At 43.1% G+C, this 12046-nt stretch overlaps 2 protein-coding genes and 1 long non-coding RNA gene across 5 annotated transcripts; 1 reads left to right on the top strand and 2 right to left on the bottom strand.

Moving 5' to 3' along the window:
• Positions 1-229: 229 nt before the first annotated feature.
• On the bottom strand, positions 230-5629 carry LOC112269273 (protein MAIN-LIKE 1-like). 2 transcript variants are annotated; one of them, XM_024455678.1, is made up of 4 exons: positions 5183-5629; positions 1395-1461; positions 689-1294; positions 230-603 (listed from the first exon to the last, which is right to left on the bottom strand). In XM_024455678.1, exons 1-4 carry the CDS (start codon positions 5272-5274, stop codon positions 259-261), a joined length of 1110 nt encoding a protein of 369 aa, XP_024311446.1. In that variant the 5' UTR covers positions 5275-5629; the 3' UTR covers positions 230-258. The 2 variants fall into 2 exon arrangements, 1 of the variants encoding a protein (XP_024311446.1); XR_002960880.1 differs by lacking the exons at positions 230-603; positions 689-1294; positions 1395-1461 and adding an exon at positions 4493-5111 and having other exon boundaries at positions 5183-5561.
• Positions 2898-11441, top strand: LOC100844955 (putative DNA ligase 4). 2 transcript variants are annotated; one of them, XM_010242075.3, is made up of 27 exons: positions 2906-3302; positions 3793-3884; positions 3960-4045; positions 4147-4283; positions 4645-4719; positions 4862-4953; positions 5083-5154; positions 5513-5592; positions 5678-5715; positions 5815-5821; positions 6093-6248; positions 6493-6568; positions 6653-6777; positions 6875-6909; positions 7166-7224; positions 7456-7539; positions 7660-7752; positions 7847-7895; positions 7971-8058; positions 8203-8406; positions 8522-8647; positions 8740-8839; positions 8920-9025; positions 9621-9751; positions 9832-9990; positions 10072-10227; positions 10337-11441. In XM_010242075.3, exons 1-27 carry the CDS (start codon positions 2961-2963, stop codon positions 11286-11288), a joined length of 3720 nt encoding a protein of 1239 aa, XP_010240377.1. In that variant the 5' UTR covers positions 2906-2960; the 3' UTR covers positions 11289-11441. The 2 variants fall into 2 exon arrangements, with proteins under 2 accessions (XP_024311445.1, XP_010240377.1); XM_024455677.1 differs by lacking the exon at positions 10337-11441 and having other exon boundaries at positions 2898-3302; positions 9832-9907; positions 10072-10221.
• On the bottom strand, positions 9622-10443 carry LOC104585423. Its single transcript, XR_733238.3, has 3 exons — positions 10303-10443; positions 10057-10096; positions 9622-9963 (listed from the first exon to the last, which is right to left on the bottom strand). It is a non-coding gene; the product is annotated as an uncharacterized LOC104585423 (long non-coding RNA).
• Positions 11442-12046: the final 605 nt, after the last annotated feature.

Below are 12046 nucleotides of genomic sequence, written 5' to 3'. Positions count from 1 at the left end.
AGGTTGTCCACTCTAACAACAAGATTCGATACACGGTTAAGTGTACCGAAGATCATTGTCCATGGATTGTCCGTGCAAGGCCACGTAAACTAGGGTCCGAATGGTACATCGTGAGTTGTTGTGCAACTCACTTGTGCGATGGCAAGAACATAGATTACCCGACGGTCAAGAACGATCATAGACAGCTGACCTCGGAATTCATCGCTTATAGGCTTTCTAATTCCATCAAGTCACTTCCAATAATGCCCATTAAGTCGGTCATGGAGCTTGTCTATACTCTGTTCCATTACCGGGTGAAGTATGGGAAGGCATGGAAGGCGAAGCAAGCCGCATTAAAGATGTTGTATGCTTAGGGGTTAAAGTGTCGAACTCGTTCGTGTACTGCTTGTACAGAAGTTTAGTGTCGTTCCAGTTATCTCTCGTACGGTCCCACTTGTAAGCCCAAGTGGGTCTCTGCAGCGGGTCTTCGTGATCGTCCCAATCGTTGAATGCCAACGTTTCCGGGCATCCAACGGGGAAGCGTTCCCAGCTCCAAACAGACAGTAGAAGCAGTGGACCACCTATGCCGCTGTCTGGTTTGCTCCTACGACAAGCATCGTCCAACTAAAACAAAAGGCAATCAGAAAATAAATTAAGACATGTCATCACAGGTCATTGCACATAGTAACAACAATGAAATATTAATTACCTGCCGGTAAAGATAGGCAAGTGCAGCTGTGCCCCAGCTCCAATTGGAGTCCCATACGGTCAAGGCCTTCAGCCAATGCCATTGAGCTGTCCTGCCACCCCCGTCAGCAAACAGAGTGCGTGTGATGACATACCACACGTATACTCGTGCGTACTGCTCAACCACCTTGATGGCGGCATCCTCGGGGCACTCGGAGAAGTTCTCAACTATCCAAGTGTATGTTGCGCCCGCTGGCACTCTGTCGTTAGCGGGGTCCTCAGGGGCCTCCGGTGCCCTACCAATAAGATTCGCCATCTGCTGGCGCCATCTCGAAAAGGCCGTATTGATACATACTGGTTCCCCGCCGATGGGGAGTGCCAGGATTATGGACACGTCCTGAAGAGTCACAGTCATCTCACCGGTCCAGAGGTGAAAAGTGTGGGTCTCAGGCCTCCACCGGTCGACAAGCGCGGTGATTGCACAAGCGTTCATCCAAGGTGTCGACCGGGTCACCATATGGATGAACGGAAGGAGCCCTGTCCTCAAGATGAACGGTGTGTACGGCTCATCGTAAGACATGGCGCCTGAGGAGGCACCGTGAGACCGAAGTTTGAAGGATCCAAGATCCTACAAAACAAGTACAAAAGCAATTAAAGTTACGATCGTCTCACTTACACATTTGGAACAAAACAATGACAAAAAGAAGCAACATGTAAATACTCATTACCATTTGTTCATCCCGTATCAAACGCCCACGGTGAGCCATGTCGTAGTGATCCATTAGGAGCGCCATCCTACATGTTCCAATTAATACATATTAACAAACGAATGGGATAGCCGTACTCCGAACTATATCAACAAAGCAAGCCTTTCCTACAAATCCATCTTATGAATTGAAGACAACCATCCAAGGAACAATCCAAACCAGCCATGTCTAAGAAATAGGTGTAACAATTAACACAAAAGAATTGATTATAACAGCCATCCCACATGCATGGAAAGAGCATACTTTCTGAGGTCTTGTTATCCTCAACAATACAACTTCGTATGACATATCAAGGTATTTGAGCAATAAGTTTTTTCTTCATACAAAACTAGCAACTACCGGCCGACCGCATTCCAAAAAAACCTAGCTTTGTTCTTAGCCGGCCACAGTCCACAAAACTACAATTCTCTTACCTTGACTGTTCATGAGTAGGTGCTGGATTTTATTTGAATGCCACAAATGAGAAGTGGAACAAGTGGCACATGTATGACTATGTTTAAGTGATAACTTTGAACAGCTTAACACTTCTAGCCGGATCCTAACATGTCATTTTGTTGAAGATTGTGATTCTAGCCGGATCCTAACCCTCGAACCCTAAATGTACAGAAATTTCTTGGGCAAAATGCAGACCAAACTGAGGGGATCAGAGGAGAATACCTGGGGGGAGCAAATGCGACCGGAATCCACGGAGAAATCGACGAATCGGGGGAGAGATTTGGAGGGGAGGAACCGCCGCCGCCGCCGCCGCGTTCTAACGGGAAAGGAAAAGGTTCGAACCTTGTGTGCGTGAGCTTCTGGCCCGAGCGGTTCGGCCTCTTTAGGGTACGGGGATATAGCGCCGGGTGAGGAGGCGCTAAACTACTTGTAGAGCCCCCGTGGACGAGGCGCTATAGTGGCTTGCTGTGGGTCCCCGGCATCGCCATGCTGGACAAGCATGCCACGCTGGTACCGGTTTAACGCCCGGACACAAGGCGTTATAGCGTAGGGCTAACGTCCAGTATGCGGACGCTACACGGAAGGGTCAGGTTTGTGAAATAGTTTCGCCAGGAGTCCATATTTCAAATTTCTTTGTATTTTGGATCAATTTTGTCGAAATTCAGGTATGTATCGATGTCACGAGTTAGAAGCAAGCATGGAAACGGGACTGATGATCTTGTAAGATCAGGTTGATAGGAGCAGTACTTCAATAATCGACAAGAGCAAAGTCGCCTCAGTGACAGCACAGGTAAGGGTGAGAATTGAAAAACGGGACTTTCGCGGTATCGGTTTGCATCCCTGTGCACAGGAGCATCGAGAGAGTTGTATTTCCCCAGCAAGGAGGGCCGTCCGATGGGGATCTCGCGGCGTGCCGTTCATTCCAGCTCTCATCCATCAGGCTCTGTACGGGGGAAGAAACAAGAACGGAAGAGCAAAAATGACGGAAGATTTTATCGAAAAGGACCCTGGCGTTGAGCTAATTTTACACCGGGTTGACCTTTTGCCCTTCCCACCGCCACCACCCAGGGGGAGGGAAAGGAAACGCCGGCGATGGCGGCGACGGTGCGCTTCGGGCTCCTGGTGGCGATGTTCCAGGCCATGTCGCGGGACCGCACGTCGGCGAAGAAGCGGGGCCGCCTCCGCGCGTTCCTCGACCGCGCCTACGGGGCCCCGGGCCGGGACGACTACTTCAGCGCGCTCCGCCTCGTCCTCCCGTCGCTCGACCGCGAGCGCGGCTCCTACGGGCTCAAGGAGGCGGCCCTGGCCGCGGCACTCGTCGACGCGCTCGGCATCGCCAAGGACTCCCCCGACGCCGTCCGCCTCACCAACTGGCGCCGCGGCGGCGGCGGCAGCGGCCGCAACGCCGGCAACTTCTCCCTCGTCGCCGCCGAGGTATAGTCAGAAACCACTGCCTCGTTCGTCATTCTCTCTCTAATTGTAATAGTATATCACCTTGGTGTCGAAGTGTTGCTGTCAGTTCGATGGCCAGTTGTGCGAGCTAAATGAACTTGCACATTATTGTTTAGCTGCTGAGCATTAGAGCCAGACTTAGAGATTTTTACCTTTCAGTTGTGTGCTTCACATTATGCTTCTCCATATGTGTATCAGTTTATGATTGGCTCTTGTTAGTGTGTTCTTTGACATTTGGTGTATAGCTTGTGACCAAAATGTTCTCATGGCTCAAAGAGTACAACTGTACAAGGCTGCAAGCTTTATTTGTCATTGTTTGGTTTTATTGGTTGGATACGCAGATGTACAATAAAAAGTGCTGTTTCAGTTCAAAATGTATGTAGCAGGATTGCTTAATCAAAATGCTGCTGTTCTAGCAGCTTATCTTGCCCGTTATTTTTCAGCAGCGCTTGACATTTGTTTTTGTACTCAGGTACTGCAGCGGAGGCAAGGAATGACTTCTGGCGGCTTGACGATAAAGGAGGTTAACGATGCACTCGATCATCTATCTGCAACTGAGAACAGGTAGCTTATATTTCGTTTGCATTCGTGTATATGACTGAAAAGTCAGAATCAGAAGTTCTTCCTCATTCTTGATAGGTCTGAGAAGGCTTTGGTTCTTTCAAGTCTGATCAAGAAAACCAATGCCCTTGAAATGAAGTGGCTTCTAATGATTATTCTTAAGGGTGAGGCTGTCCTTCCATTGCCTTTCACACATTTTCATATAATACTTTTATCATTTTGACAGGCTTTTGCATTTTGTTTGATGTTTCCTCTACCATCATAGATTTAAAACTGGGGATCAGTGAGAAGAGCATATTCCATGAGTTTCATCCTGATGCTGAAGACTTGTTCAATGTCACTTGTGACTTAAAATTAGTCTGTGAAAAGCTCAATGATCGAAGTCAAAGGCATAAACGACAGGTGATAATACTGAACTTCTTTGCTTGTACTTAGTTTCTCAATACTTAGTACTCCTGGTGCAATGATGTAAGTCCTACAACTTTATTGCTATTTCCAGGTTTTTCTCCTCTGCTCTTTTATCTATGCATGGTGCCAAGTTAGTCTCTCAAAGTTTAGGGACTAACTTGGCACCTTTAAAATAGAATAAGGACCTCTAGGACACTTGAATATCTTTCCGACACAATAATTAATCACACAAAAGCATCATGATTCTATATAAGAAAATCTCATTAGTTCTGTTATTCTGAGATAACACTTTCTTTTACATGGGGGATGCTCAAGATTGTTGTTGTTGTGTGAAATTCCTATGTTTTATAACCAGGATATAGAAGTTGGAAAGGCTGTCAGACCTCAACTAGCTATGAGAGTCAGTAACGCTTCATCCGCTTGGAAGAAGGTCTTTCCTCGCTTCTCTTTTCTAGCTCCTACAGTGATAGTGAAAGTTGTGGCCAACTAGCCATCCTAAGGGAACACCTTTGAATTTCTCTTCCACATCACCTGAACTTGCTCGACCAAACGTGCTACCTCCCTCTCTCCAGCTTCATGGCAAACCAGTGGTCGCCGAGTGCAAATTCGATGGGGACCGTATCCAAATTCACAAGAATGGGGAAGAGATCCATTTCTTCTCACGGTAAGTTAAATGGTTCCTCATTTACTTCTTGCATATTCTTCTGAAACCTATTGGTTTCTATTGTCAGCATATTTTATGCTTCTGCCTGCAGTCCTCATCTGGTCCACTTTTTTCTTTTTTTAATATCAGGACCTTTCTTGATCACTCCGAATATGAACCTGGGATGTCCAGATATATCAAGGAAAATATCCTGGTTGACAGGTAATGTTTTGTTATTATTATTACTAACCAGTAGTAGAGATTCCTATCTTCTTTCTTTTCTGGTATTTGAGCATTAATTAGAACCAGGACCAGACTCTGCAAGAAAGAAGAAACATCCATCTCAGGGCTTAGTTGTTCATCATAATGACATAGATGAAATCTTGCAAATGATCATAGTGATACACAGTCAATAGTTTGTTGGTCCTATTCGGCTGTGGTTAGCTAGTTATAGATGAACATGAACATACTGAGTTATTATCGGATCTTCTTGCTCCTTCTGTTGATCCTCTGTGTAGAAAATTTCCCAATACAACTTGGTCATTCATTTTTAACTCTGATATGAATTCAACTCCCTCAGGTGTATTTTGGATGGAGAGATGCTTGTTTGGGACACGGCGCTTAATCGGTTTGCAGAATTTGGTTCAAACCAGGAAATAGGTTTCTGAAATTTCCTTATAAATCATAAAACTTTGCCTTTTCTGTCGAATGTTTGATAGTGAATTCAACTATTTGCTGTTTGCAGCGAAGGCCGCAAGGGATGGACTGGAAACTGATCGACAGGTTTTTATCACGAATTTATTCACTAAATCTTTTGGTTTCTTTCGGATTTGCCCTGGTGTGGTAGTTCCTATCTAACTGGATTTACTTTTGTCCTTGCAGCTGTGCTGTATCCTTCATTTTTAAGTGCCTTCCATATCTTGCTTTCCGTATTACACCTTTATCTGTCAGGTTTGTAATGAAACACTTTGTTGGTGCATTTAACATATGATCTGAAGTTTCTTTTCTTTTCTTTTTGTAAATACTTCATGATAAAGATATACTATGTTGAGATAAACACCTTATTTCTCTTGAATACTTAACAGAAACACCTTGCAGTTTTTCTTATTCCCTTTTCTTTTCTTGCTAGTCATGTTTTTCTTGACACTATGAATGTATAGATGTTGCTTTTGACATTCTTTATGCTGGAGACACAAGTGTTATTCACCAAAGTTTGACAGAGCGGCATGAAATTCTGCGGAAGGTTGTCAAACCTTTAAAGGGTCATCTTGAGATTTTGGTTCCAACAGGTGGTCTGAATGTCCATCGTCCTTCAGGTAGATCGCGAAATTTATGTCTCTCTTAACTGTACATATGATTCAAATAAATTGATCTAGGTGGCATCTTCGAATTTTCACCATAGGGGTGTTGACAGAACTGTGTGGTTGCTCTGATAGATTTAGTTTAAAGAAATTCTTCACAAAATTTACTTTGTTGCAGTCTACAATGGGCTTGATTGTGTTTCACTAAACCTTTACCGTTTACTAATATGCAAATACTAATTATGTTTACAAAATGTAGATGAACCATGCTGGTCCATTTTTGCACACAATATTGAAGACGCGGAGAAATTCTTCAAGGAAACTGTTGATAACAGGTTTCTTTCCACTTCCAACTTTTTGTAGCAGTAGTAATTCAATTTTCCTCTCTTATGATCGTTCAATCCGTCGTCTGTGCTTAGAGAAGAGGGAATTGTACTGAAGGACCTTGATTCCAAATGGGAGCCTGGTGATCGAAGTGGAAAGTGGCTTAAATTAAAGCCTGATTATATACATGCTGGCACTGATCTGGATGTTATTATTGTAGGTTAGCATCATCACGCCTTACTTAAGTATAAATAGTAAAATTTTGCCACGTGTTGGTTGAATGCCTTGATTGAGAGTATGTTGATTCTTTTTTATAGGTGGATATTATGGATCAGGACGTCGAGGAGGAGAGGTGTGTACATGTTCTTATTTTGAATTTTGCGTACTTGGCTCACTGTTCTAGTTTCAACATTAGCACTAGTGGAGTATGGATGTTATCAGATGGTGCATTGTTTAGAATTTATATTCTTTTGTATCCGTTCCAACAAAACCACTCTAGGATATAAAATCACAATTTTCTTGTTCTACTAAGATCATACTTAAATCCATTATGTTCTTTTCAAGTACATCCCGTCAAAGAATTCTGATCATTCGAAACTCATTTATAGGTTGCACAGTTTTTAGTTGGTCTGGCAGTGCCTTCAAATGATAATAGTTATCCCAAAAGGTAAGCAAACCTTTTCTCATACCGTTGTCTATAAGCCTTGCTTATATTTGTCAGTGTGGGGGAAATCTATAGGTGGAGGTATGGTTAAGAGATCATTAATTACTGTGAATAGCTAAGTCTGGCAGGTCTTGTAAGAAAAAGGAGAAGCAAAGTTTTGTCATTTGTATTTCTTATGGGGTTTTGACATGGTCAGACAGTGAATGCTTTTATGTATTTTATTTTCCTTGCAAGATTTCTTTCTTTTTGTCGAGTCGGTACTGGTCTCTCTGACGAAGAACTTGACGCTCTTGTCACGAAACTGAAGCCACACTTCAGGTATCTATTTTTTTTTCTTCTACTACACTGTTATTAGTTAATTGTATTAAGCTTTTGAACTTATTTGTTACTGCTCAAGGCACTTTAGTCTCTTCTCATGAACAGCTATTTCTGAATCAGGAAAAATGAGTACCCCAAGAAACCACCCAGATTTTATGAAGTAACGAACAATTCGAAGGAGCGGCCAGATGTTTGGATAGAAAGCCCTGATAAGTAAGCTTTATTTCATGCTTTGGTTTCTTGTCTTTTTGCTGGCCAGTCTCTCAGGTGGAGGAAGCAATCTGATCCGCTAAGTCACTAATTGCAGGTCAGTCATAATATCTGTAACGAGTGATATTCGAACAATCAAATCTGAGGTAATTCATTTATAGGACTGGTCAGTGATTTGCTCACCAGCTAGTTTCTTGACAAGTGGTTCTAATATATTGAAGGTATTTGCCGCCCCGTACTGCTTGAGGTTCCCCCGCATTCAGCAAGTGAGATATGATAAGCCATGGCATGAGTGCCTCGATGTGCAGTGTAATTCTTTTTGTGCTTTTAAAATTTCTGTTTGATCGATACCCTCTTTTCTATCTGAATATCTTACGATAAAGCACATTACTTCTGATGCTTGCACATGAATTTCTCACAGATAGAGTTCCTGTGAAATATTGATCATTGCAGCATTTGTGGAGATTGTGCATTCAAGTAATGGCACAATGCAGAAGGCGGAAGATGATAAGAGTCTGAAGAATGATAATGTAAAGCACACAAGAACAAACAAAAGGGGTGAGAAGAAGAATGTATCGATCATCCCTTCACATCTTATGAAGACTGACATATCAGGCCTAAAGGGAGAGACCCTGATATTTGCAAACACAATGTTCTGTATCCTTTCTTGTGATATTCGTCACCACCAACACTTTTGTGGGATATACTTTCTTGGAATCTGCATTCAAAGCACAGCATTGATTTGAAATGGTTCATTCCTTATCATACTTAGATTTCGTCAACACCCCTCCATCATATAACCTCGAATATTTCCATAAAGTAGTTGTGGAGAATGGGGGTTCTTTCTCAATGAATCTCAATGACTCAGTTACTCACTGCATTGCAGCCGAGAAAAAGGGTATGCATTCCCCTTGTCCAGGACTACTGTTTTTCATTATTCCAAGTGTTAAGTGCATACAATTTAGTGGCTATTTGCTTATGCATTCTCAGGTATCAAATATCAGGCAGCCATACGTCACGGGAGGATCATTCACTATTCCTGGATCTTGGAATGTTGCAAGCAAAAATGTCTTCTTCGTTTGCAACCTAAGTCCGTCCCTTTGCTTATAGCCCATATTTTCTCTCTTCAATCTATTTGCCAAAATTATTCTAATGCAATTCATTGCACAGGTATATTCTCTTTCTTGCAGATTTTGCTAGGCACAAATTTCTTGAAGAGATCGACTCGTATGCTGACTTTTACTACTGGGATATCGATGTTGCTGACCTCAAGCAGGTACAAAGCTTATTTTATGCAGCAAATTCTTTATCTCATTAGATGGAAACGGCAATATCACGCGCACTACAGAAGTATACCCTAAACTATATGGAAATTCTTTGTAGTATGAGATGAATCTGGAATAGGCTAACTTTAGGAAGAGGGCCACATGGATTTACATTTTGTGACTTAACTCCTCAAAGATAGAGAAAACATTACTGGGTATCTCTTAGACAGAGAAATTATGTTGTGGCATTGCTCGCAGATACAGAAATCATTTGACATATCTTACCAATTTAAATCTCCCTAGTAATATCCCCCAAACTCATCCAACAATCAATGTTGGAGTTTGTATCACAGCAGCCAAAGATAAGTTAGCATGTGTACTTGCGCATAAATCATTTATTGCTTGCACTGGTAAGTTTGTGGTTAAGAAGTCTTATGATCTTATCACATAAAATTCTTAGCCCTCTAAGAAGATTGCTCCAAGTAGACAAGCAGTTGCTACGGTGTTGCAGGCTGTAACTTGAAATGTTGATTTTCTTTTGCCTTTTCACAAGGACTGATTTACGATGACTTGTTTTGATATTTCTTTTTTCATTGGTTTGTTCAGATTTTCAGCAACATGAACACAATTACTGTCGATCAGAGCATTGTACAACGGTACAAAAAGAAGCATTGTGCAGATGAAAGATTCTGCTTCTTCCAGGGTTGCTGCGTTTACTTACATCATGCACCTTTAGTGTAAGCCTCCTTTACTTTTAAATATCATCTTTCATGTAATGTCACTACTTATCTATTTGTTTCTGTTTCTTTTCCTGGAGGAATGAGGACTACAATGTAATATCTGATCTTGCACTGAAGAGGGTGAAGCATGACCTTACCATGCATGGTGGTCAGGTCTGCAGCAGCCTTGCCCCTGCTACTCATTTGGTTATAGTTTCAGTTCTGCAGGCCTACAATTTTGACATATCGTACAAGAGGTAGATTTAGTGCTATGTTTTTGTGTGTATTATGTGAGAAAGCAATATGAACAATAATGAGACTACCGGCTGTTTATGCAGCTTTTCTCCTGCTGAGAGGCGTTATCTACATGACAAAAGATTGCATGTTGTCAGTAATAAGTGGTTAGAAGATTCAGTGGATAAACAAATGAAGCTGCCTGAAGCCCTCTACAACCTTAAACCGGATACATTAGAAGAAATACATATTGAAAGGAGGTATATATTGAATGTTCACAATTTAAGGTTGATCATATTTAAGATTTATTCCTTCCAGAAAAAAAAACTACTTACCTGTTCTATTTGTGATCCTGTTATTTTGTTTCAGCGAAGTAGATGTCCAGCCCTCTAATGACAAACACGAGGAAGATGAGGAGGTCGAAATATCTCATGTTACAAATGCAAGGAAAAGGGGCAGGCCATCCAGTAGTAGTTCACGAACTGTAAGGGCTGCTCCTAGGCCAGTCCGAAGAACAAGGGCTAGAAGAGGAAACCAGCGTGCAAAAATAGGTGATGTTGAGTCTGAAGAAAGTGGCCCTGGTGAAACAGGTCAAGATGATCAAAAATTGAAAGCAGATTACACCTCTAAGATGGAAGAAGATAACAGTGACAAAGATCAAAGACCACCTCAAGCTGCTCCTAGACCAGCTCGGAGAACAAGTGCTAGAAGAGGAAATCAGCTTGCAAAAATAGACTACCTTGAATCTGAAGAAAACGACCATGGTGAAACAGGCAAAGCAGATTACACCACCAAGATGGAAGAAGATAACCTGGACAAAGACCAGGGACCACCTCCAGGTGCCCAGTTTATCACATTGGAGGAGCAAGAGCCCAACGGTGTCAAATTGAGTACCGGGGAGGATACAACAAGCAGTCCTAGGTACAAAAGCAAAGAAACTTCTGGAAGAACAAATGTTGCTGAAACAACCAGCACAACGGGAGAAAAGATAGAACAAATGTTTGATCCAGTGCACGCGATGCTTCTCAACATGATGCCGTCCCTGCGCCAGGAAAGGAGACAAGACGCAATCACGGATCCCCCAGCAACCAAACTTGAGAACAATCCTCCAGCACGGGCAGGAAGTTCCACATCGAGTTACAGGGTTCCGGTGCCAGAGACGGTAGGCTCTGCGTCTAATTCCGGGATCTCGGCATCGCAGACAGGGAGTTCAACATACAGTGCGGGGGTTCCAGCTTCAGATCCAAACGCTGCTGCTCCTCCAAAGAAGAAAAAAGTGAGCTACAAAGATATGGCCAACGATCTCCTGAAAGATTGGTGAAGAGAGTGTTTTGCCACTTGGCGGAGGTAACCTCTACGCCGTAGCTACCGATACGTCTTCTCCCTGTGATCATCGCCTTGTAAAAAATATGACAGATGCTTGTAGCAGTTAACCTTGTCCGTGTCATCGCTTTAGCTGTCTTGTTTCGGCACATACATATGAGTCTTGCCCGATGAAATCGATGGTCGGCTCAAATGCTGCAACTCGGAGACTGCCGTGAGCAGCACGCCGGATGACCGGTTCAGACTTCAGATCTGATCACGTACAGGCCCCCCCAGCCGCTTGACTTGGAGCCTTACCTCGTGCAGCAGAAGACGCATGACATCACCGTGGGCGTGTCCGATGGGCCGACACCAAGAAAAAGACCAAACGCAGACTCCAACGCCGATATGCTCCATCCGACCAACTCGTTTCACGAGATTCTCCTACCACATGGACGGACGGTAAAATAGTTTACCATTGAACTAGGCTATACTTTCCGGTCACGTTCTCAGATCTCAGCTTTGGCATAGCAACGATGTCCCAGAACAGTAAAACGACATTTTCCAACGAAATTCCCCCGACTACAGCGGTCCCATCAAAATTTTAGAAATGCAAACAGGATCCCTCGTGTGTACCGTTTCTAGGCAAACCTTCAAACGCTACTTGCATCCCTATCAGTGACGGAGCCACTGCCCGACCAGCTAGGGCAATTGCCCGGGGTACAAGTCATGACATTGCACTACCCCCTAAATTATTCTAAATTCTTTACTCGAATT

Source organism: Brachypodium distachyon, chromosome 5, assembly GCF_000005505.3.
Source record: "Brachypodium distachyon strain Bd21 chromosome 5, Brachypodium_distachyon_v3.0, whole genome shotgun sequence".
NCBI classification, from domain to species: Eukaryota; Viridiplantae; Streptophyta; class Magnoliopsida; order Poales; family Poaceae; genus Brachypodium; species Brachypodium distachyon.
The sequence above is the reverse complement of the archived record's forward strand: the minus strand, read 5'-3'. Positions and strand labels throughout refer to the sequence as shown.

What these genes read in the sequence shown, in the direction of transcription:
- LOC100844955 (XM_010242075.3), top strand. Translation starts at nt 2,961, where the DNA reads ATGGCGGCGACGGTGCGCTTCGGGCTCCTGGTGGCGATGTTCCAGGCC. An exon ending in CTATCTGCAACTGAGAACAG is followed by an intron (nt 3,885 to 3,959) that starts GTAGCTTATATT and finishes CATTCTTGATAG; the next exon opens with GTCTGAGAAGGCTTTGGTTC. An exon ending in ATTTGCAAACACAATGTTCT is followed by an intron (nt 8,407 to 8,521) that starts GTATCCTTTCTT and finishes TATCATACTTAG; the next exon opens with ATTTCGTCAACACCCCTCCA.
- LOC112269273 (XM_024455678.1), bottom strand. Translation starts at nt 5,274, where the DNA reads ATGGATGTTTCTTCTTTCTTGCAGAGTCTGGTCCTGGTTCTAATTAAT. An exon ending in GATAGGAATCTCTACTACTG is followed by an intron (nt 1,462 to 5,182) that starts GTTAGTAATAAT and finishes TGGAACATGTAG; the next exon opens with GATGGCGCTCCTAATGGATC. An exon ending in TTGCCTATCTTTACCGGCAG is followed by an intron (nt 604 to 688) that starts GTAATTAATATT and finishes CTTTTGTTTTAG; the next exon opens with TTGGACGATGCTTGTCGTAG.